Source organism: Pteropus medius, unplaced genomic scaffold (assembly GCF_902729225.1).
Source record: "Pteropus medius unplaced genomic scaffold, Ma_sr-lr_union100, whole genome shotgun sequence".
NCBI classification, from domain to species: Eukaryota; Metazoa; Chordata; class Mammalia; order Chiroptera; family Pteropodidae; genus Pteropus; species Pteropus medius.
Window position 1 is genome coordinate 5,458,763 of NW_024346667.1, and position 24,093 is coordinate 5,482,855.

General features: G+C 37.7%; 1 protein-coding gene across 3 annotated transcripts in view; it reads right to left on the reverse strand.

The window, feature by feature from the left end:
- Positions 1 to 24,093, reverse strand: part of TMEM131L (transmembrane 131 like) — a 136,608-nt gene that overhangs the window by 20,149 nt on the left and 92,366 nt on the right. For all 3 annotated transcript variants that reach the window (XM_039875925.1, XM_039875924.1, XM_039875923.1), the window contains exons 9-25: positions 23,769 to 23,922; positions 22,426 to 22,484; positions 21,992 to 22,100; positions 20,236 to 20,329; positions 19,583 to 19,736; positions 18,854 to 19,024; positions 17,492 to 17,561; positions 16,306 to 16,423; positions 14,786 to 14,927; positions 13,242 to 13,351; positions 12,172 to 12,244; positions 9,532 to 9,659; positions 7,442 to 7,584; positions 6,726 to 6,912; positions 6,327 to 6,512; positions 5,588 to 5,737; positions 4,631 to 5,256 (exon numbers count right to left, since the gene is read on the reverse strand). In XM_039875925.1, coding sequence (XP_039731859.1) covers positions 4,631 to 5,256; positions 5,588 to 5,737; positions 6,327 to 6,512; positions 6,726 to 6,912; positions 7,442 to 7,584; positions 9,532 to 9,659; positions 12,172 to 12,244; positions 13,242 to 13,351; positions 14,786 to 14,927; positions 16,306 to 16,423; positions 17,492 to 17,561; positions 18,854 to 19,024; positions 19,583 to 19,736; positions 20,236 to 20,329; positions 21,992 to 22,100; positions 22,426 to 22,484; positions 23,769 to 23,922 — 2,674 coding nt within the window. The remainder of the gene's footprint in view (positions 1 to 4,630; positions 5,257 to 5,587; positions 5,738 to 6,326; positions 6,513 to 6,725; positions 6,913 to 7,441; positions 7,585 to 9,531; positions 9,660 to 12,171; positions 12,245 to 13,241; positions 13,352 to 14,785; positions 14,928 to 16,305; positions 16,424 to 17,491; positions 17,562 to 18,853; positions 19,025 to 19,582; positions 19,737 to 20,235; positions 20,330 to 21,991; positions 22,101 to 22,425; positions 22,485 to 23,768; positions 23,923 to 24,093) is intronic.

Below are 24,093 nucleotides of genomic sequence, written 5' to 3' on the forward strand. Positions count from 1 at the left end.
CAGGCAGCAGGGCCTGCCTGCTGAAAAATGAGCAATAAGTGAATCACACAGCAAAGGGTGGTGTTGGCAGGAACCTCATCTCAAAACATGACTTTTCCATTTTTCTTTCGCATGATTTTATTCATAAGTGTACTTCTTCTTCTATCACTTACTTCAAATAAAGTCAAATCAACCTCAACAACTGGCCTCGGTGTTCTAATACAAAACGAAGTATTTCCATACTTTCTCTTTTTTTCTTTATCTGAGATTCCCTGATACCTTGGTAATCTGAGAAAGAGTTAGCTGACCACTATGCAAATATTTCACAGCAAGGCAAGCTGCAGGCTCTGGTGAGATGAATGGAATGCCTGACCAGCCGTCAGCAGAGGCTCCAGTCTGGCCCTGCAGTCAACCCCCTCTGATTCTGCAATTCTGAAGCTACAAATTAAACTCACTCAAAGCAAGAGACATACATTTTTAAAGCAACACATATAAAGTAAGCATATTTTTGTTAACAGACGATTATATAAATATTACATAACTATAAAAATGTTGAGGAAGAGTTAATTCTTCTACAACGCAAACTAGGTGTTAAAACATCCACAGAGGAAGATAATGTATCCAGTACTCTGAAGGAGTAAAGGAAAAAGCCAAAAGCAAAGGAGACAGGTCTGGGACAGAAAAAGAAATCATAAACAAAGACGTTGCTTTGAAGTCTGGGTGCTTTGAATATGAAACGGAATACAGATATTCCCCTCAAAAAATGTACCATTACTTTCCTAGAGTCTTAATGACAAAATACATTTCCTTAAGTTTCCTGCAGGCCAAGAACAGTTCTAAAAGTATTAGCCATCAAAGTTTCTTACAAAGGATCAAAATTTAATACCCAACACTAACCTATCCTGCAAGAGTGGTAAAGCAGAGACTGCTAGAAAATGAGTAATGAATGTCTTCTGTGGGGCCAACAACAAACAATCGAATGAATCCTAAAAACAAGTTCTTCATTGAATCTTTGAAGAATTCTAACATGACAATATTCAAGAACTTAGAAATACCATGAGTATATATTTCATTTTAAAAAATAGAGCCAACCGTGTCATTCCATCTAGCATGCTTGCTCACAGTATGAAATGAACTTTCTTACGTTTATTTCAGAGGCCACAAAGATAAAAAACAAAGAACAAAGAACAAGTGAACTAACCAGAACGACCACTTAAAGTTTGACTATATCAAATCTAATCATATGGCCTATTTTGAGTAAACCACTAAAACTTCAAGTTATTAGTATCTGTAAGTAAATGAGACTATTTTTTTAAAATTTCTGCAAATATTGCTATTTCAGAAATTTTGGAGGCATCTATCCAATTCAGCAGAAACTTTCATACACTGTTAATTTCAAGGATTAGGGTATTATTACACTTAAACATTTATTATCTTTTACATTATTATAAGCAGAAAGCAATAAAATAATTTGCTAACTCTTCTTCTTTCATGGTGATGAGGCCAGCAGCAGTTTGTAATTAGCCTGAATTCTAAATCTGTGTTATTCTGATCATACGATTAAAAAATATTAGTTATAAACATTTGAAAGGAGACATATTTCAAAAGATCATTTACATTACACACACGAAGCCCCGCTCTGGTTGAATGATCAACAGACTCTGGAACATGTAACACATGTTTGAAAAATGTGGCTGCTTCACAGTTGTTTGACAGGTTGATGCACAAAACAAGTGTGTGAAAACAGAGCCCTGAAGAATCTGTCAACAGACTTCACTTCAATCAAGAATTTTAACTGATGATTTACCACAGGCCCCTCAGGAGAGGCAGGAGGAAAGGATCGGAATGGATGACATACGGTCTCTGCTGTTCGGGAAAATACCATTTCTCAACAACAAGGAGCGTGTAGCTAGAGATGTTAATGTACACTTTAGAACACTTTTCACACAATGTCACACTCCGGGGAAAAAAAAAAAGCCTCCAAAAAGGAGAAGGCACAATTCTTCGGGGGCCTCAAGGAGTTCTGGGAAGTTAAGAAAGTGACTTCAGGTACTCGGAGGGGACAGTCCACCAAGGCACTCTTAGCACTAGGTTTGCTTCTAGAACATTCGTGCACTTCGGGAGACAGGCCTAGAACGGGACAAACACACCAACTGGTTTCCACTGAGGGAGCGCAACATCCCCACCAGGGGCCCCGACCATCAGGTGGGCTCAGATCAGCTGGCAAGATTGAAGTTGTTTTTCTTCGGATTCCAGAAAAATATCTCAAGATGGAGACAACACGTTTTTCACAAAAGAAAATGTTTTTCAAAAAAGAACTGATGCTCAATGTTAGAAGTGAAAACATAGAAATTTCTTAAATATAAGGTTTTCTCATCCTTGACCATTCTTTATACATCATGGATTGATTTGATTCTCTGCTGATTATATGCCTGCTCACCATCTGCCAGTTTGTTACGATGTTTTCCTTTAAAATTTGACAGAACCCAAAACCTTTAATATTACTGAAAAACACCAAATTCTACCTTCGAACTACAATTTATTTCCCTTAAATTTCCCAGGCCTTTCTTATTTTTAAAATTTTCGATTCTTTAAAATGTTTAAATCGTAAATCAATAGCAGGCCATTTGTGTACTCTGATATCTTCCTAGAATAATGACATGAACAGAAGACAGAACAGAGTACACATCATTAATGGATTCCCTGGCGAGGGACCTCCCGCTCACACACCAGCTGTGGGGAGAAATGCAGGACGGTGAGGCAGCGCCTTCGAATTCGCCGAGATGAGCAGGGTGGAGAGCCAAAGTTCTTTCCTCCACTCTTATTTGATCTGATCGGCAATCACCCCGGTACCCCTGAACGTGCTTGCTGATTCAGCCAGAAAAAATAAAAGTAAAAAAAACCCCAAACTTCTCGTAGCTGGAGATTTGTTTCCATTCAAAACATTATGAACATACCAGTCCCCTGCATAGGCAAGAAAGATTCTGCGCACGTTTGCCATCCGCAATGATATGAGCAGACCCTATGTGTATGGACTCCCACATTAAACTTACTCTCACCTGCTGAAATGTTACTACACTACACAGTCATCTAGGCTCGACTACAGGCGTTAACTATCACGTGTTGGACAGGAAGATCTTGAAGCATAAATTCAGATCCTTCCTCTGACCTGCTCTGGCACCACAATGCTGGTCTGCACCTCTACATTTCGACCACCCCTCAAAGAACTGTGCTGCAGCAGAAGACCCCTTCCATCTATCTGTCCTCAATGCCACAGCCACTGTAATTCGCCGGCACATTTATCTAGACATGTGACAGACACAACAGACCACAGAAGCAGCACGTCTGCAGGGACAACGCCCACAAACGACTAGGATTTCAAGTTTGGGTAAAGTCAGCCCATGTCAAATACTGTGCTCAGGCCTAAATGACATACAAAAGAAGGGAAAAGCCCAGCCAAATCCGGCCCATAATTTCACCTTTCGTAAGAGTTCTGTTGTCTGGGCCCCAGCAAGTGTCTGGGACAGAAATGGAGCACAGGCACCCGCCCGCCCCACCACGAAACACCCTCTGACGAGATATGGTATGACTTTACTTAAAGATCTGGTTGACTGCACTGTCCAGAGGGTGAGCTGACATGCCAGGTGGCGAGGACACAGGGGACAGTGCTGACCCCGCAATGAGGAATCCACTTCAAGCATGAGCACTGCTGTCCGGGAAACGGCACAAAAAGGTTGGAACGAGGTGCACCCAGAACACAGATGCCCAAATCACGTTCCAACCGCAGGAGTCCAGCTTTCTTTTAAATTCGAGACATCCTTCTATGGAACACTTAAAATTCGGTCTGGGTTTCTGACCAAATGCTTAAAGCTCATCATTAGAATTAGTCAATCCATAATATTTCTGTACTTTCTCTACAATATCAAGGAGTGAAAAATATTAAGTTATTTATAGTTAGATGTTTCAAATAAGATCAATGTTAACTGATTATTTCCAGATTAAAAAGTGGCAAACATCTGACTTAACAGGTACAGAAATGTACATGTTAAAATGAACAAGAAAAATACACACAAGCTCTTATGCCGTTGGCCAAAGGGATCCATTAAAGCTTAATGAAAATTTTACATGTAGGGAGTCTTCCTAGTCTAGTTTGCTTACATTTTCATTAACTCTATTTACTATAAGAGAACATTCGTCTTCTTTTAACCGAGGGACGCAATTAGAAAAGAACCAGGGCTGAGGAACATGAGATGGTGGCAGCTGTTAAATACAGAAAGTTGTTAAGTTTTTTCCACTCAAAAACATTTTATGGGCTGATAAACTTTTGCAAATAGTCTGAAAAGTCAAGATAAAAAAATAATTAGGAAAACGTGACCCTATCCTCCCTAAAACCAAATATGATATTCGCATCCCTCTAAACATATGTACTAAAAAGTTAACTTCTTAACTAAGATAGTCTAAAGACTTGGTGCCTTGTCTTAAACTTTTGGCCTTACAAATCGTTTTTCAACATTTATACCTTTGCTAAAACTCTGCACATGAACTAAAAATTCACAGTTAAAACTAAAGTCACAGGTGAGAACAAATTCCATTTAAAACAGACCTGAGACAAACAGGAGAGAGGAATCATCAAAAAGAATAAAAAGATTACCATTATTTTTCCTGGAAATTGCTGCCAAGTCTGACTGGTACTGAGGTGAATTTCTTGGCAAATGATTTTCAGGTAGTTTCTTAGAGGTCTTCAGAGGACCAAGCTCTCGTTCCTTGAGCTCAGCTATGTTTTCTGAAATTTTAATGTCCGTTTCCTTAGGAAACATACATGTCTGTATTCCCTCCTTCACATGACATTCTGAAGAAGTATTATTGACAACAACTGTGGTTTTCAGTGTGTTTTCCTCTTTATTCAGTAAGTTTTTGGGAAGGGTTAAATTCTTTTGCAGGTGGACATTCATGCCACTTGCATATTTGAGGTTTATCCAGTTCTCACCCATAACATCAGCGCACACGCCCTCTTTAGGGGCAGACGGGGGGCTGCCTGGGGTTGAAGTCTGTTTTTCCTCAGTATTAGTGTTGGCACTGCTGGCAACAGATGTGCTGGGTTTGTGTTTGCTGTAATAGACTGAGCACTTGTGCTTCTTCTGAGAATGACCGTAGGTAGCTGGGCTCCTCTTTGCAGCATTCTGCATCCTGCTTTGCGGGGCATTCACCGGAAGGCAGCTTTTCCCTCTGCCTTTATCAGAGGGGCCATAGGTATCGAGAAAGTTCTTGCAGTTGCTTCTGAATTCAAGAAGGAAAACATTTAACATCAAGCCACACCGAACACGACTCTACCTCTCTGTTTCTAAACCCATGAGAAAGAGACAGCAGTTGGTACTGTGTCTATTAAGGAGTTCCACTTTTCCTTCCTCTAAAACTCCATGAGTTTAATAAACTAAGTCCTTACAAGAAGTCTATCTTAAAATGAAAGAGGTTTTGGCTGTCACATAATGACCTGAAGAAAATTTTACAAAAACAAATTTGAAATCAAAGCTTATATTACCTTAAAATGAAATCAGAAACACGTACTAGCAAAGGTGAGAACCCACATACACAGCACGAGGATTCTTACTTATGAGAATGGGAGCTGATGACGTCCATCGGACTGCTGTTTTGCTGTGAAGAGGAGCTAGCGTTTTGCCTCTGTCTTGTTTTCATGAACTCCATAAGAATGTACTGTGCTTGTTGGAAGGCTATTAAAATCACACCCAACAGGGACAAACTAAGAAGGAAAGCAATGAGGTTCATTACTGCATGGCTGTGACGGGCATTAAAAACATTAGCTTTATTACAGAGGAGCAGTGGAGGCTGATGGATAACAACTAAGGATACGGTATTAAAATTCCCCAAGATGTATGACATCATAATTTCTGATGTTTCTTAAAGGTCAAAAAACCCAAGTTTCTAAAAATGTGTATATTTCTAAGTCTGACATTTCTATTTTTGAAGATGCCACCAGGATAAAAATCACTCTAAAAGGGTCATTCTGCTCTTCTAATCTCAAATTGCCACAGCCACTGAGCTAACAAGAGTTACAGATATACCCTTCACCTTGACTGCCAATGAACATGCATGGTGTGCAGTTGTCTATTATACTTCTAGGTCCTATGAATCTCTTACAATTTGTTTACTATTATCTTAAAGCTTACCCGTTACCACTTTCTTTACTTCATGCATGTCAGGGTTCTCAAAGCAATATAAATTCCACTCGATTCATATGCTTTGATTATACCCAGGCAATACACATATTCATGCAACTCGCCCAGATGGCTTCTCTACTCAGTGAGAACACTGGAAAGGTGGTAGTTTACCTGACAAAGAAGACCGTAAGCCTCCAAAACGACTCCTCCCAGCTGGGTCCGGGAACCACATCCGCACACAAAGGCAACAGGTGATGAGGGAGGGTCACATTGAGAGTGAAGCGAAACTCTAGGTCAGCTGCAGTGACGAGAGTTAGCTCACGAATGACCCAGGACGAGGTAAAGTCTGGAGTAAACCTGATAACGAGAGATTCATTTTCGTGAACTTTAATGTCTTAATTTTAGGCACAAAACATAATAATCATAATGGCAGCAAAATTTCCTACTTGTACAAGATAAATACTTATATAAAAGCAACTTAAGATGTCTTACCAATGAAAAAAGGATTTTCCTCCCATCTGACTATTAAATGTATCGCAAAACTTAATGAGGTTAAAGCTCTGTGCTTACACAATGCTGATATCCCGTGATGTGTTTGGGTCCAGGGAAAACTGACGACAATCTAGCACTTCGAATCCATAACCTTGGCAATTATACCCATTAATTTTCAGAGACGTCACAGTTATAGGAAGTGGTCCAATATTCTCAACTTTAAAGTTCTTCGTAATAGATAAAATTTGCTTGCTGTCTTTCAGTTCTAGTGAGGACGAAAGGTGATATTTAGTATATACAAACTGCAAAATTGATTTAAAATAAATATTGAAACAACATGTACTGAATCAACAAAGCGTGATACACGTTACTAAAATGTAAAAAAATAATAATAATTCAATATAAGCTCCAAGTATGATTTCTACCTAATTTCTTGAACAGTTACAGATTCTGTTATACTGTAAGAATAAAAATAATTAGTTGAGATTTTTCTTAAGTTAATTGACCTGCCAAAGTAATCAAAAACTCTTCTCTGTTCTTTTATTAAAGGTTAAGGTTAAAAGTTTATTCTTCTCAGAGGCCAAACTGTTTGGATTTACCATTAGCCACCACGCATGCTTCGTCTCCGAGATCCTCACTCACACTGAACAGAATAAGAGGGTGTATGTGTGCTTCTGTGAAAATCCATCACAGCGACTAGCAACACAGTTCAAAAGAATCTTCTTACAGAACGCTTTTGCTCTTGGCTTTAGCGCCAAGCCTGCCCTGTCAGAGTGCCACGAACACAAACTCACGTCGGCGGCAGTCCATCAGCGTGGACTCGGGCACCTTAAATCGCAGCGAACCTCCCGCTCCAGGAAGTCTTCCGCCCACTTTCAGTAACTCTCTGGCCCCAAACCCTTCCACACCAATCATGTCGACGACAGTCAAGTTATTCCTGTAGTGAAAGGAGAGGCAAATAAAAAGGCATCGTCATAGAGTCACGAAATAAGGTGCACTTGAACCTAAATATTACTAGTTAGCGAAAACGGTTTTAAAGTTTTGGGGGAAAAAATGAAATCTATGTAAGTAGTGTGGCATCTCCTGCCACTTCTTGGAATAAAGGTGCGTCCAAGGAAAGTGGAAGCTACCAAGCTCAGAAGAGTCAAGGCAAGCTGTCAACGGACAGTAGGAGTGAATGGTCATGATCGCTCTTCAATCTCAGTCCCAGAATGTAAACTCACATGTTTCTAATAACCAGACCCCCGGGCGGTGATCTAACCTCTGAGAAAAAGCACCGAAGAAATAAATGGGGGGCCACAGAGAAACACTAACAAATATAGACAAATTGATAAAAAACTGTTTACACAGTGAACTAAGGGGTTTTCACAGAAATTGTGACTGTAAGAAATTCTGCCTTAGGAATAATTCTAGCAGTAAAATCCTCTTGTTTCTTCTGAAACAAAGATTTAAAATATCCCATAAATAACACATCTACTCAAGTTCTTACTAGTCAAACAGTAATTCAGACTAGCTTCTGCCTTTTCATTAACTGAAATCACGATTCCTGAGACAAAAAAGTTAAGTGGAAATGATGTTTAAATGACGCAGACTGGACTGAAAGCCACTCATTAATGTAAATACTACAGAAGCAGAGAAAGAACTCATTTCTATTTATGCAAAGACACAGATATCTTCACATCTTTATCTGAATGATTAAAAACCGTTCACTTAACCATTTAAAAGCCTTTACGTGATGTTAGATGATTCAGACCGTTTGCAGAATAATATTGTCTGTCAAGACAGAAACCACCAAAAATAAATTAACTACTCTTAAAATTTAGACTTTCTTTTTGAGTCTGGGACATTTTAACCTGGGATGAAGTAAAGTTTACATCTACATCTCCTACAATCTTAGTTCTTCAAGAGAGAATAGATTTAAAATAAAAACACATCGTCAACAGAGCATTAGGAGTCTTAGTTAAAATGCTTACTAGAACAAACTCTTTTTAGAACTTTTAATACATTTTCCTTTTAGTAGCATTCACTTGCAGAACAACAAATTGATATGATATAATAAAGAAAGTCCAGAATAAGTCACTGTCAACTGATCTGACAGTAGAAAAGCTTAAAAAACTAAAGGATCATTTATTAAAAATTAAATTTGTGTTAGATTCTCACCAATGCAGACCTTCAACATAGATCTGTGTTTACTGTAAATTTTTGAAAGAAGCTCTCGATAAATACTACCTAATGATGAAAAAAATTAAGAACGAAAAATATTAGGCTGCTTAATTAAGTCAGTTGGCAATAATTCTCATTTAAAAGAAAATAAAATACAAAAAGCCAATGGGCTCAACTAAGCACTTTTTCCATTGTCCTTTGGGGCGATGACAAAATTCCAGAACAAGACAGACAGACAGGAGAATCGTGTACATCCAAACATTTCAGAATGGAAATGTATACAGCAGTGCTTCAATTATTTTTCTGGGCTAAGACAGAGAAGTCAATGCGTGCACGCATGCTTGTGTGCGTGCATTTGTGTGTATGTATTCATATGTACATATATATTCGAGTGTGTGTTCTGTCCTCTGTGACAGTAGCGGATGAGATGTCAGTGAAATGTACTGCTACTCTTGGAGAGACAGACACACACTCCTTATTGTGCAGGGGAGGAAACTGAGGCACGGGGGGGCAGGTAAGTGTTGGGACCTCAGGTAGCCTCTCTCCTCAGCCACTGCCTCTTCCTACCAGGCGGCACAGCCTCATCACTGAAAGCCTGACTTGAGACATAAATGTCAACTCTTTAGAGATCCTGTATTCTTGAGAGAAAAAATTCAGACAGAGGAGTCAACGAAGAGAAAAACAAAAAAAAAAACAGACTCCAGGACAAGGCCACACCTACCGGATTAGGATGAGTGAGGTAACTTTTCCGTAGTCAGCTGGTGTGAAAATGACACCGACCCTTTTCATTTCCAAGGGCTGCAAATGTAAGTGGAGACTGCCAAACCTGGATTCCTCAGAATGCACGCCCTGCAAATTTAACAAGCACAATTCAACGACTCCTGTAAAGCAAGTTTCTGTCTTCATTATGTGCATTTTAGAGTATAAACATGATTGCTTTTCTTTTTATGTCCAGATCTGACCACCCCAGTCAACCTATTAAACTTATTTATCTTGAGAGTTCAAACCGATAAACATCTCCCAAGCCACAGCTGAGAAGAGACAGAGGCTGCAGGGCAACACGCATGGATGCTGGAAAGATGGTTTGTTTTCTGGGCTTGGATGAGTTGGGGCTAGAAGCCGTCTAGGCAAAGATGCTTTGCATATAAAACATCACTTAGAAAACAGACCAAACAGCCTCTATTTGAATACTACACGAATCTGATGAAACCACCCACCCACTGCTCAGCAACACTAAATGCTCTAATATGTGTATACAGAAACCATCTTTATTATATTTAGTCTCTCCGCTCAGGAGAAAGAGCTTTATTTACTCACATCTTCCTTTATTCTTTCCAAGATTTCTAACTTCTTCTGAATAAATCTTGTGGTCTAAACTTAATACTCAAGATTTCGTTATCCTTTTCCTTCTTTTCAGTTTTTTCTAGCTCCTTCTCACTAAAAACGATTTATGAATTCCTTAGAGCTATAATCACATTATCTGTACAATATTTTTTTTCTGTTCTTAATTTTTAAATTTGTTTTACCCTTCAGTTATTGCTCTCATCTCTCATGCTATCTGAAAGAAGCAATAATGATGGTAGCTTATTCATTTTCATTAGAATTGTAAACGTCATAGAGAAACTTTGCTTTTATACAAATGAATATTGAATAAAAAGCTGCTCATTTTTAGTATTAAAACAATAATGACAACAGCAGCACCATTTATTAAATGGTTCTTATATACTAGGCATTGAAATGCAAGGTATATAAAATGATGAGCATTCTATAAACTTTACTAAATCTTTGAACATTATCGTGAATGAGAAAAGGCGGCTTAGAGAGGTTAAATAATTTGCCCAGGATCGCAGAGCTGGAACATGGAAGAGCTTGGATTCAGAATCTTGCATGTCCAATTCCACATGCTCTTCACTAAAGAAGCTACATTTCCAAAAGAGAACCAACGAAATTAAAATACAGGCCCCTTTCTTTACATGACAAAGAGTTCTAGTAAGAAGTTTAAGTTACATTTTTACGTGTCTCAAAGGCATGGATGCTGACTATTCTTTTTGTCAATGTGATAAATTCACAACGGTAATAACTTCCTTTATCAGAGAAGATGTTTAAATTCTTGGGGAAAATCTTCAATCTTAGATGAAAAAAAAAATTTTTTTCCCAATGAGTTACAATATTTGTTCAAACCTGAATAGAATATTTCTATGTAAAAGGAATTGGCACTATTGTTGGAATTTCAAATTATGTACGATGCAATAGCACTGGGGCAAACTATCTCTTAGTATTTTGGACTAATTTATCTCGAACAGCCTCGGGTGTTGGGTGGAGAGGAGATTGAGAGGGACAAAGCAGGACGGTCTCGCTAACCAAAACAAGACCAGGCTGCCCGGACCACTTACAAAGAGAAAGAAACATCTGCTGGTGATGTGCTTCCTACTGTAAAAAAAGTGTCTATGTTAAAAATCCACTTAAAAACTCGCTTTGATTAGTTTTGTTTTAACTCTTAGTTGGAGGTTACCTGTGGTCTCTCTCTTTGTTATTCAAGGTAATCTAGAGCTGACAGTAAATCTTTTTGGAGGGCTAAGTGAGGAGGAAAAAGAAAATACCCACGGCATTTAAATATGTGTCTGTATTAGAAAGACAGTTATATACATAGGTATGTTTACATGTCTATGTGTGTATTTTTTAAAACAGATGCTCCACTTTTGAAAGAATCTACATGCAGAACTCCTATGAGGAAAACACTCAGCTACACACAAAGAGCTACAGAACTACCGAGTGAAAACTGAGAAACAAGGCTGCCAAGTCCCCAGTCAGACATCCTCACCACATGACATGTTTACTCCTACTCCTAAGTATTTATGCAAAACCTCATGAGTGCCCAGAGGCTTGAGAATTTCAGAGAAATCCTTTTTTTTTACAGATGAGGTGACTATCATAGAAATTGGGTGACTTGCTAAAACATGAAGTTAGTTTAGTAAGAGAAGTTTTCTTTAAAAAATGTATTTACTTTTACCTTATCGTGCCCTAAAAAGAATTTGATGGGGCCATGGAATCTTAAGAGAATTATAAATTCTAGGGTTTCAAATTTTATAGTTTTCTACATAGCCCTGATTCAATTGTTATTTCTTTTACTCACATGAATCTAAATCATCAAATTAAAATGATTTACAGGCTAACATAAATCATGGATGCTTGCTGCATTAGTTAATTGGAAAAATCTGCTATGTATACTTAATGCCTAGAACATAAAAATAAGAGAACCACATATATTACATAAAGACACTTGAAACATAAATCGGTGAGGCCCATGTGCGGTGTCTGGTTTGGAAGCATTCTTTTTTTCTGTGTAAAGACAACATCCTACCTGGTAAGGGCAAGCTCGGGTAAGCTGGAATTCACCAGTTGTGAAATTAATCATCTGCATATCAATGCCAAACCTGTAAAGAAAAAAAAAAAAGTTTAAAATTGCATTCAGTCAGTAAATAATACGTGTATGCACATGTATATGTTCACATATGTGAATACATGTGTTTGACACACAAGCAATTCATCCCCTCCCGTCACTACTGTCCCGGCCCCCGCATTGTAGGTGGCATATCGTAAGTGCTTGGTAAATACTGTTGAATGAATGATTCTGGCAGCAGAGAATGCAAAGAAACATATGGTGAAAAGAGCTAAATATGAAGCAATTTTTTTTTTCTCCAAATTGTTCATAGCTATGAAACCTGATAGGAAGTGACTCTCAATCAAGGGTAATTTCATCTCCCAGCTAAAGGTCCAGTGGACATATGGCGATGTCTGGCAACATTTTTGGCTGTCGCAGCTGCGGAGGTCTGACTGGCATCTATTGGGCAGAAGACACTGATGCTGCTAAACAGCCTTTGAAGCACAGAACAGACTCATCTGGACCAAAATGTCAATGTCGCTGAAGTTGAAAAACCCTACTATAAGGGTAGATCCCACTAAGCGAAAAGGTGGGAACATTCTAAGCGAAACTGTATTGTCTGAAAACAAGTTAAGATATAACAGACATGAACTAACTATCATCATCTTAACCTCTTTAACACTAGGTTAAAATATACCAAAACACTCAACTCCTTTCTTGTGTCGTCTAGAGGTCATCATGATTTAGATTCTAAATTTTAGGAGTATTTGGGAAAAGTCATGATTGTAAAGGTTCCCTGATCACGGAAAAAAACACTCTGCTGGGAACTTGACATAGTGACACTGAAAATTCCACAGAACAAATGGAACTCGTAGTTCCCAGCGTTACACGCATCAAGAGCTGGGTGCCCAGGTGCATGGGTTAACACTGTGTGTGTGCATCCACACACAGGTTCCGGATGCAGAACAGGAAGGACTTAAAGTATCTGCGAGCCTTAACAGCACGTCCCAAACCACCCATCAGAGAGACTTCACTGACGGGTGCTTTACCATTTGTTGAGCAGGCGCACTGCAGCTTCGGGTTTGGGATACAAGGAGAGAGGCAGGAGCTGCAAGGAGACTGGCAAAGAGGAAGGGTTCTTCACCACGAAGTACTTCACCTAGACAAGGGGAAAGGAAAATCAAAACCCTGCGGAAGACACAGCATCACTTCTGAGATCCTCCTGCAAAACAAACAAACAAAGAAACAAACAAAAAACCCCCGCGTAACCTGAATCTAATCACGAGGAGCCAACACACAAATCGAATCGAGGGACACTCTAGAAATTAAATGGCCTGCACGTCTCAGAAAGGTCTAGGCTTTGAAAGACAAAGAGAGGCTGAGGAAGATTAACAGAGATGAGAAAGACCCGACTGTGCAATGCCAGGTCCTGAGCTGGATCCTGAACCAGGAAAAAAATTGCTGTAAAGTATGTCAGTGGGATAACTGGAAAAAGTCTGAATAGACTACAGAGCAGATAACATTATTATGATTAATGTCGCATTTTATAATTTTGATACGTATACTCTGGTATAGAAGATGTTCCTTTTCTTAGGGAATTTATACTGAAGTCATCAGAGATAAGGGGGCACGTCTGACACCCTCAAATAACTCATGAAAATACATGTGTAGAGAAAGAGGGAGTGATGAAGCAAGTGTAGCAATCGTTAAAAATTGATGAATCTTTGGAAGGGCAATTGGGAGTTCTTGGTGCTATTCTTGAAACTTTTCTCTAAGTTGAAATTATTTCAAAATAAAAAATTATATACAAGAAACAGTCTTAGAACGTCGTCCCTAAGAAACTCCATGAGTGCCTGACAAAGTATGATTATTACTCAGATCATATGCAATAGAGTTCTTTATCAATGAGACCTGTGAGACACGAATGGAAGTCTGATGTCGCTTCTTCCCCTGTGCCCTTCTTCCTGCCCCTCCAGCTCAATGAGAGCAGCACACACGGAGGATGAAGAGAGAACACACGGCAAGGGCCTGGATCCCTGATGGCATCACAGAGCCACTTCGCACTGGATGGCAAGCACATGTGTGTCGCTTAAAATGAATTTAAATTAGTTTGGGTTCTGAAACAATATCCTCAAGGGGGAAAAGACTCCGGTATCTTAAAAACCCAAGAGCCAGGGTGTTAATGACAAAGAGGTTAAAAGACACAGGGCCCTCACTTCGCCAGCCCTGAATGTCTCTCCTTTGAGTTTCTTGTTATGAAACAAACTCCTACTCAAGCCAGCGTTAGTCAAGATTTTCTATTGTTTGCAGTTGATTACTTTCTTAGCTGATAAGAATTGGAATTGTACCGGAAATTCATAAAATGTACTTGATTTCTGCACTGAGTCTATTTAGAGTTATTCCTTATTTGGTTGTTCTTCAGACACCTCCCTACTAAGCACTGGATGGCAAGCACATGTGTGTCGCTTAAAATGAATTTAAATTAGTTTGGGTTCTGAAACAATATCCTCAAGGGGGAAAAGACTCTGGTATCTTAAAAACCCAAGAGCCAGGGTGTTAATGACAAAGAGGTTAAAAGACACAGGGCCCTCACCGCGCCGTTCCTGAGGGCGGTGGCGCTGAAGTTCAACACCAGGCCGGGCTCTGCAGGCAAACGAGGCAGGAAGGAAACGAAGGGCTCCGACTCCCTGGATTTCTTCAGGTGGGCAAACCGAGTCATTCCTAGAACACTCCTCCTAGGTAATTTGTAAAGAAAGAAATGATTATAAAAAAACATTGTTGACACACGCAAAAGAGGAAATTACCAATTACATCACTCTCACTAGAAGGAACAAAGGGTCTGGGGGAAAAAATGGTTTATTTCAGGTCTGGGGAAGAGAAAGTACAGGTGATCTTGGACCATCCTATTGTACTCGAAAGTAAAGAAGTGCTCAAAGAATGATGAGAACAGATCAAAGAGACCCACCCAAGCTAGCTGAAGGGCCTCCCATCAGCCAAATTTGGGACAATTTAGCATCAAAAATAATAATAATGGTAATGGTGGTAAAGACAAAAGGGTCTACAGTGATGCTAAAAAGGAATATAAAAAGTAGAATAATTAGAAACATCACCATTTTGCAGCCATCAATCTCAAACAACTGATCCAGGAAAAGATTATCAATAGATGCTAAAATCATGGGGTGAAACATTCCCAGGGAATAGGAAATTTATATGGGCTCAAGTCATCATAGCACATATTGCTTACAAATTAGTAAAGAACAACTTGTATCTACAATGGAGAGAGATCTGGCACACGTACAATGAAGAGAGTCAAATGATTCAACTTAGCAATGCCGATAATGGGACAAATTGATATTTATGCCCATCCTGAGGTGATGCAATGATAAGGAAACAAAACCAAGTAATCAGCACTCTTCCCCAAAATGTTTCACATGAACGTAAACGTGAGGATGCAATTTAAAAAAAAAAAATCCAGAGTGATGACCATTTTATAATACAACTGGCTAAGACTCTAAAACGCCAGCATTATGAAAAGTGAAAGGTGGGGACACTGGTCTAAAGAAAATTAAGAAAACATGACAACCAAATACAATGCATAATTGTTGAATGGATCCTAGATTTTTAAAAAAGGAAAAAGACAGCTATCATGGATATTTTTGGGTCGACTAGGGACATCTGAATATAAATTGTATATTAGATAATAAAATTGGATCAATGCTAAGTCTGTCTGGTACGTAATGGTAGTATAGTTATATGTAGGAGAATTTCTCCTTAGGAAATAAAATATTTCCTAATAAAGTACTAAGGGTTGAACTATCATGATACCTACAGCTTACATTCAAATGACTCAGCAAAAAGAAAATGTGAGTGTGTGCACACGAATGCAGATGTAGGGAGAGAAAAGCAGCCAATGTGGTGAGATGTGAACAACTGGTGAATCCAGATGAGGATAGTTCAGTATTCGCCTTATGATACTTTCAACTTTTCTGACGCTTGAAATTTGTCAAACTAAAAGACTGGAGAGAAAATTCAGTATTGCCATTTCACCAAAGCACTATGTAACGGTGTTTCCTCAACGCTGAATAAAAGAAACGAAGAAAGGTGAAGACCTACTTGCAGACGTCACCGTTTTTAAATTTCTTCCATCTTTCATACAATTTATTTGCAAGTTCGAAATCCGCATCCCAAGTAAACCGATCCAGAGAGAGGCTCCCTTCCCAATGAGGATTTTCTAAAAATCAGATCAGATTTAATATTTATATTTACAGAGAGCGCAATGCAATTAGTAAATAGTGCCAAAGCTGACTGCTAAACTTCTCAGTGACAGGATTGTGGAGTGAATCGACACCCGCTCTCTCTTCTGATCGCTCTACTAAATGAAAGTCTCTCTAATTCATGGCAAATGATATATCAAATCAAACGAACATGTATAAAACAAAACTAAATCGAATTATGTAAAGGTAATAACAGAAAAGACACATGGCTCATGAATACAGCCTGAAACAAGTTAAATTACAGTTGGAACATCGTTAACAGCTTTAAAACTAAAAGACTAAACTGTGTGCATGTAAAGGGAGTCTTTCTGGTTACTACATAGAACGCTGATGGAGAAATCCTCAAAAGAGGGCAGAGTCCAGGGACTCAGTCTAGAGAAAATGTGTTTTTATGTTTATAAACTAGTCTGGTCTCTTGTTAACCTCGCCCTCTCTACTTATCTGTTCTGTCTTGTCTGTGCTAAGGAGCATATTGGTGAAAAAGTGGGAATCTTCTCCAAAGAAACCTGTGTACTGTAATACTCTCCTTAGATGAAATATTTTAATGAATCAAACAGCAGGAACAAAACTAGAAACAACTTCTACGTCAACACTCTGGCTTTCATTCAGGCTCACCCAACAACAAGCACCTCCATAAGATGTTTATACTCCGATAACTCATCTTCAAATGCAATTCCAAATTATTTCTAAAAACTCCTAGTCAATCCTTTTTTTAAAAAAAAACTACAATCTTCCAATTTTTCCTGGTGACAAAGTTGCTATGATGATCAAATAATGTGTTTGAAAAAAACTCTTAAGTATGAGCTACTTAGGAGGGCATTATTTACAAAAAGACCTTGGATGTTTTAGAGGCTTCTTAACAACTGCATGCCGTTCTGTTAAGGATCATGCTCTTTAAGAATAGAATATGATGCAATTCCATTTACAGGACTAATTATCCCATCCACAAATGCTAATTTTCCTCACTACATCCCATCCAACCCCCAACTAGAGTTCTACAAAAAGCCTGAGGGCAAAATACTTACCTGCTTTTGATTTTCCCATGAAATAATGCATGCCACAATGTGCTATCACTTCAAAACCCAGACTCCCTTCCTAGATTGAAAAGTAATATATGAATAACTTACAACACAGCACTAAACATAAAAATCCCAATGCACTCAAATGCAAAGCAGACATTGGCCTCCACCTTAGTGAACTTCCCTTTAACCAAAAGCCAAATAACTAGAAACTGATTTCTTGGCTTCTTTTATCCTTGAATGAGAGCTCTGAACTGTCTCTCAAAGTACCCACAGTGACAACCCTTGGGTCCAAAAGCCACCAAACTGTCTTCTGAATTAAAGGTGAAATTAATGTCAGGACATTCTTAGTAGGTTTTTAAAAAACGCTGTACTCAAATCCTCTGAGAAACTGTATGCCAATCTATAGTATTTCCTAAGAGCTGATCAGAACATTCAAATGAATGTCCCATGCCCTACGGGTGGGGAAAACACAGACTTGCTACTTCCACACATACCTGAAACCTGCCTGCTCCCTCCCAGTCACTCCCCTTCTAAGCATCTCCTGATCAAAAAAAGAAAATTTCTAAGAAACCTCCCCTGCTCAAAATATGGATGAATGAAATTAACCTTACATTTTGCTTAGTTTTCAGAAGTCCTATCTTTAAGCTTAAATGCTTAGCTAAACATGAAGCATTTCTATCTATGAAACACCAATGCTAATAAGTGAGAAAAATCATAAAGATGGTTGCATGAAGGTCTCATAGTGAAAAATCAGAATCCAGCATTATACCGAATAGCTTAGATCAAAAAGAAGCAATAACAGTAACTAAACAAAAAGAAATAAACATTAAGAAAAAATGAGACATGTTTGAGATCTAAATTAAATACAATTTATCCAGATTTTAGAAGGCATTTCTTAACTGTGAACCCTTTCAGGCTTTAGATTTGGCTCACTAAAGAAATGCAAAGATTACAAGCACCTGAGCGCCACTTACCAGAAGTCTAAATAAAGCATTTAACCATCTCATTTATTTGTAGTAACTGCAAGTATGTAATAAAAGCTCAAATGTGTTTTCTACAGCAAACATACATTCCTTGCTCTACAAATTTTAGAAATAAATGAAAATGAGATCGATCTACTTATGATGACTTATTTCATTCAAGAATCTCAAATCACTTTATGAAAAATAGTAACTCTTTTCAAATAAAGATTTCTACATTTAAACAATTCGCCTTCAAAGACTGGCCTGCTAATATTTTTCGGTTTCTTAGAGAACCTTAACATGAACTTAACTTAGTCCATAAAACTCCAGCACTGTAAGTTAATAAAAAGAAACAGTAATTATAACAAAAATTATAATACTTATATAGTGTTGTAAATGATACCTTGGTCGGAGTAGAGTAAATCTGTAGAGGTATTGCAAAAATGGCACCTATGTTTGTAGTCAAAAATACATTGGTGAATAGATTTATGGCAATGTCTTTAACAGCAAGTTTCAAAGAAAATATATTCCAACAGCCTGGAGGTAGAAATAAAGGGCCAGTGAAATTCAGAATCTAAAAAGAAAAGAAGCAAGAGAAATTACTTTCCTAACACTAGTCATAATTAAAATCATTATCAAGTATGATATTAAAGTTGTTCTATACTTTAAGAAATATAATTTTGTTCAATCATTTCCCGGTCAAAAACTGAAGTATTTTCATATAAATGATAGGTTTCAAATAATATTTAACATGCAATCATTTGTAAATTCAACAAAAGTAATCTTGAAATTTTCGTAGGTGGATATTTTGCAAAAAGCTATTATTTTATCATGAATGAGGCTTAATTTTACTAAATATACAATCTTTTTCGTATGTTATATATTATAAAATTTTTGAAAAACAATAAGAGCAAATATCCGTAAAAAATATATCCTGGTCCCTTTGAGCATCCTGAACAATAGTTTAAAAAGAAAAGAGAGATCCTAAAAGTAATTTTGAAAATGTTAAAAGAAAAATACTTGCTTTAAAATTAGAAGTAAATATTAACTTTTGTAAATATTAATTTCATAGTACTTGACCTTAAACAAAGCTTAAAATAGGCTAAAACTTAGATAAAAATACTATACGTACTTTCAAAAGGTGCTTGGTCTCCTTGGAAATAAACACATCATTTAGTACAATAGTACGGTCAAAATGGTTGAGGTACCACATTGACCAAACTCCCGATGTGTTCTCGTGGGTCTCTATGTGAAACTGGGTTGCAGAAGACTCCATTCTAAAATACCTGCGAACACAGCACACATGCATGCTATCAGCCCCCAGAATAAGACAACCGTCTGCACTCGAATAAGCCTCGACCTACAGAAAGGGTAGCATCATAAACGTCAGAACTGCATGCTAGGAAGGACCTTACAGACTACTTTCTCTAACCTCCCTGCCCACAAGTGGAGCACCTGAAGGCCAAAGGGAAAGCGACAGAGCCAGGACCAGGACAGCTCACAGAGGCCGCCGGGGCAAAACCAGGACCCAAACGGGACTGAGAAACACAGGGGACTAATTTGTTCTCCCACACCTTGCTGCTGGGCCCAGAACCTGTTTAGTGATGGGCATCATTCAGCTTCCTCTTTCCCACTGTGCAAACAACCCTTCCTCTGCTTGTTAGCAGTGCCACTGCATGGAAGGCAAGTCCAGAATCACACGAGTCTTAGTTATATTTTAAATCATTTCTAAATGGAAAAAAAAAAAAATTCCATATGATTTCAGAGAAAGTAGAATTTACCTACCCTGGAACCACAGGAGAGGAGAGGCAGGCGTTTAGTGCTGGAGCATTTTTTGTTTTCTTCATCTCTTCCTTCACTCCACTGTCACACGATGTAGCTGTTTTGAGGTAAAAGAAATAAATGTGAAGTGTAAGTATCTTTTCTTTCATTACTCGTAAACAAACGCAAGATACATGTGTTAATTTATAACTTTTTAATCACTTCACTTTTTCTGTCTCCATTAAAATCATGCATCAGATATAAATGGCAAAATCCTTTCTCAAACACTGTCCTTCTTCTTTACTGGCTTGCTGCCAGTTATCTAAAACACGATGTCTGCCACCCCACCCACCCGCTTTTATAAACCGACATCTCATTTCTTTCTGGGGGAAAACGAATCAACACTTTGTGGCCTTTTTTTTTTTTTTTTTAACAGAGATCTGTATTCACCATAAATAAGAAGTCCTTGGGTCTTCCAGAGATGACAAAAGTTAAAGATAAAGCTCAGCTGGGTGGGGTGAAGAGGAGCACGTGGGGGCATGAGCGAGAAAGGAACGCACCTCAGTGACAAGAGGGAGCTTCACAGTAAAGGTGGGAATGCATTTCAAATCACTGCTGCTTAATCGAAACATCAAGCTTTCCTGGAGCTAGGTTATTAAATTATTGGTATTGCATTCTTAACTCTAATACTCAGCTCTTTTTCTAAAGCTATACACACACACGCGCACAATTAAAAAAAAAAATTCAAATGCTAACAAAAAATGTGAAAATAAAGTCTACCTTTCACCCCTGACTTCCCAATTATCTTAGAAGAAACAACTGTTAACAGATTCTTGGGCATCCTTCCAGCTGTTCTACACATATACAAGTACATGGCTACCCTTTAAAAAACCCAAATGTACACATACTGCTTGCATTACATGTCCACGTACAGTTTTTAATAGCTGCAGAGTATATGGTCCCCATGGGTGAACTATGATTTAAATCAGCTACCTATTGATGGATGTCTACGCTAATCTGTTGTCACAATCAATGCACATTTTTGTAGGTAAAGTTTTGGATACATATGTGAGTATATCTGTAGATAAATTCTTAGAAGTAGAATTAAGGACTGGAGAGCATATATGTGCATTTTAAATTTTCATAGAGATTGCCCATTTTCTCTTCAAAAAAGCCTGTATCAATTAATACTCTTGTCAAAAATAAGTGGGTTTTCCCCCTAATCATTACCAACACAGAATATTAACAATCTTTTTTATTTTCATCGATCTAAGTAATAAATGATGTCTCACTTTTTGCTTTAAATTAACATTTCTTTCAATATAAGTGACATGAGGCATGTTTTCATATGTTTAAAATCCACTTACATTTCTTTACAGAAATCTCCTTAACTATAAGTAAGAACCTACAGATAAGACTGCATTTATACTCATTAGACCTTCTGCATCTCATTCTACACAGGGAATAAAACTGAGATGGTACAATCTATCTGTGAAAGCAGTACCTCCATCGACCACATTTATATTCTGGTCTTTCAAACTGCCAGTTGAGTTACGCTTTAAACTCAAAATCCTACATGTGTGGCAGACTAAAAGTGGCATCCACAATCATTTTTTCCATTATGCCATTTCTTAGAACTATTAGGACTGTGGTATTGAAAGCAAACCCATTCACTTTCTTCGAAACGTGCCTAATTTGTAGTTTTAAGTCATTTCACAGAAAGAATTGCCACTGGTAACAAAAATACAAAGATAACCTCCAATATTTTGAAAATTTGTACCTTTGCAAGTAAAAGAGGCAATTTTTGTAAAGTTTGTCGTAGAAGTAGGTAGGAGTATTGGTTCAAACTGCAGAGACAGAGCATCTCTCTGTGAGAAATGATGTACATCCTAGAACAACAAAAAAAATCCACATTACCACTCTCAGCTAGGAAATATTTACTCAGTTTGAATCGACTGTTAAAATAACTAAGCAATTCAAACTGGCATCATATAGAAACTGCTCAGCAGATGTGTCTCTAATGGTATGAAGTGAGTGCTGACAACCGTCATCTATCTTAACATGGGTTCAAGCAAGGGAAATTGGGTTTAAATTAAAGCAAAAGAGAACAGAGACAAGTGTTTCTCTATCTGTTCTGGAAAAATCCTCATGTTCTGCAATTAACTACACACCTGTAAGTTCAACATTTAGTTTACGTAAGCATTTAACAATTACCTGTATCCATATAAGGCTGTTTCCTGAATGTAATATATACATATTTACTGCCGAATCATCTGTCCGAAAGAATCAGAGCAATGAGATTAAAACAAAAAGCCATCTCACTCTCACACAGTACATATTACTCTAAGAACTGTATCTCATTTTTCAACACTGCAATTGAAACTGGGAACTATTTTCTGCTGGTATTCTTTTAAGTCACAAGAAAAAGGATCCTTACAAAAATATTAACCTACCAATACACAGGCTTTCTATATGATGAAAATTACCAGTGGGGAAATTCTGAGTTTAGGGTCAGATGACTTCCTGCTCCTCTGGACAAAACCAACCAACTGGACAGCTTCAAATAAAGCTATGTTCTCTTGTTGATTAGACAGCCCATTTCCTTATTTAGACAGCCATAGTTAGGAAAAATAAAACTCTGGGATCTCAAAACATAGCCTTTTTAATGCTTATCACGAGCCAGTAGCCCTCTCTACACTGACACCCATCTGACCATTCTAAGAATCACCAAAAACTATGAACTTAAGGACAGGAAAGCTCTCTGTTGAATCATCATTATTATAATCAATTCTGAGGATTAGAAAGTAAATGATGTTTGACCAACAATTAAAACAGCCAAGATAAAACTTTATTTTGATGCTGTTTTCTTTCTCTGAATATGTATGTGTGTATGTGTGTGTGTGTGTAATACATACTCACATACATACACACTCACATACCAGAACAGTCTTGACAGCCAATGGATAATATTAATCCTACATTGTAAATATCATGGATCATATAATATGTGTCTCCTACAAAAGTTTTCATGAACTTAGACTGATGAACTTAAACTGATAAACTAGGTTATTTCCGCTTAAGTAGGACACACGTTTGCAAAGATAAAATTCATAGAACAAACACTAAAGTTTATACTACTCTAACTTGTCAGACATCTAGTAACAACTAGTATCAAATCAGCTATTAAAAAAGTACAAAACAGAATGACTTGGTGAACGGAGCTTCTGAAAATCAGTAAAACTGGAAGAAGAGACACAAGACTCCAAATACTTTGTGAATATTTATATTAGATTGTTGTGCCCATTTAATTTACTCTCTCAAGAATATCAAGAAACATTATTCCCAAGGAAACTCAGAATAGTTTGCAACTGCCATTTAATTTACTCCAAAAATTTACTAGCAGCTGCAGACTGAGAACCAGTTATTATTACAAGCTCTTAATAATGAAAGCGAAGGGTCTTTGTTGCCTTAGATTGCAATGATACAGTCTGTAAGTACATGTGACAGAATGATGATGCAGCTTAATCAAAATATGAGATTTAAAGATTCCACCTTACCCGAGGTCTCAGATTTATCTGTAGCTACATATATAATAGAAAGATGATCTAACAAATTTTGTGTGTTTTCTTCAAATTCTTTTGAGGAGTTTTCCATTGTTACAATTATGCTCATTTGTAGCCGTAAAACATCATCAGATTCCAGATAACAACTCTGAGATTGGAAGAATGGAGAAAAAAGGAAAAACTCAAAAAAATCATCTGAACTTCGTGACTTCAAATTTTAGGGGGAAAAGCACTTAAGGCAAGGGCATGTATATATCTGAGAATAAATGTGCTGTTTTATTTTTGATTTCTAAGCAAAAAGGCAAGAAAGAAAGCAAGA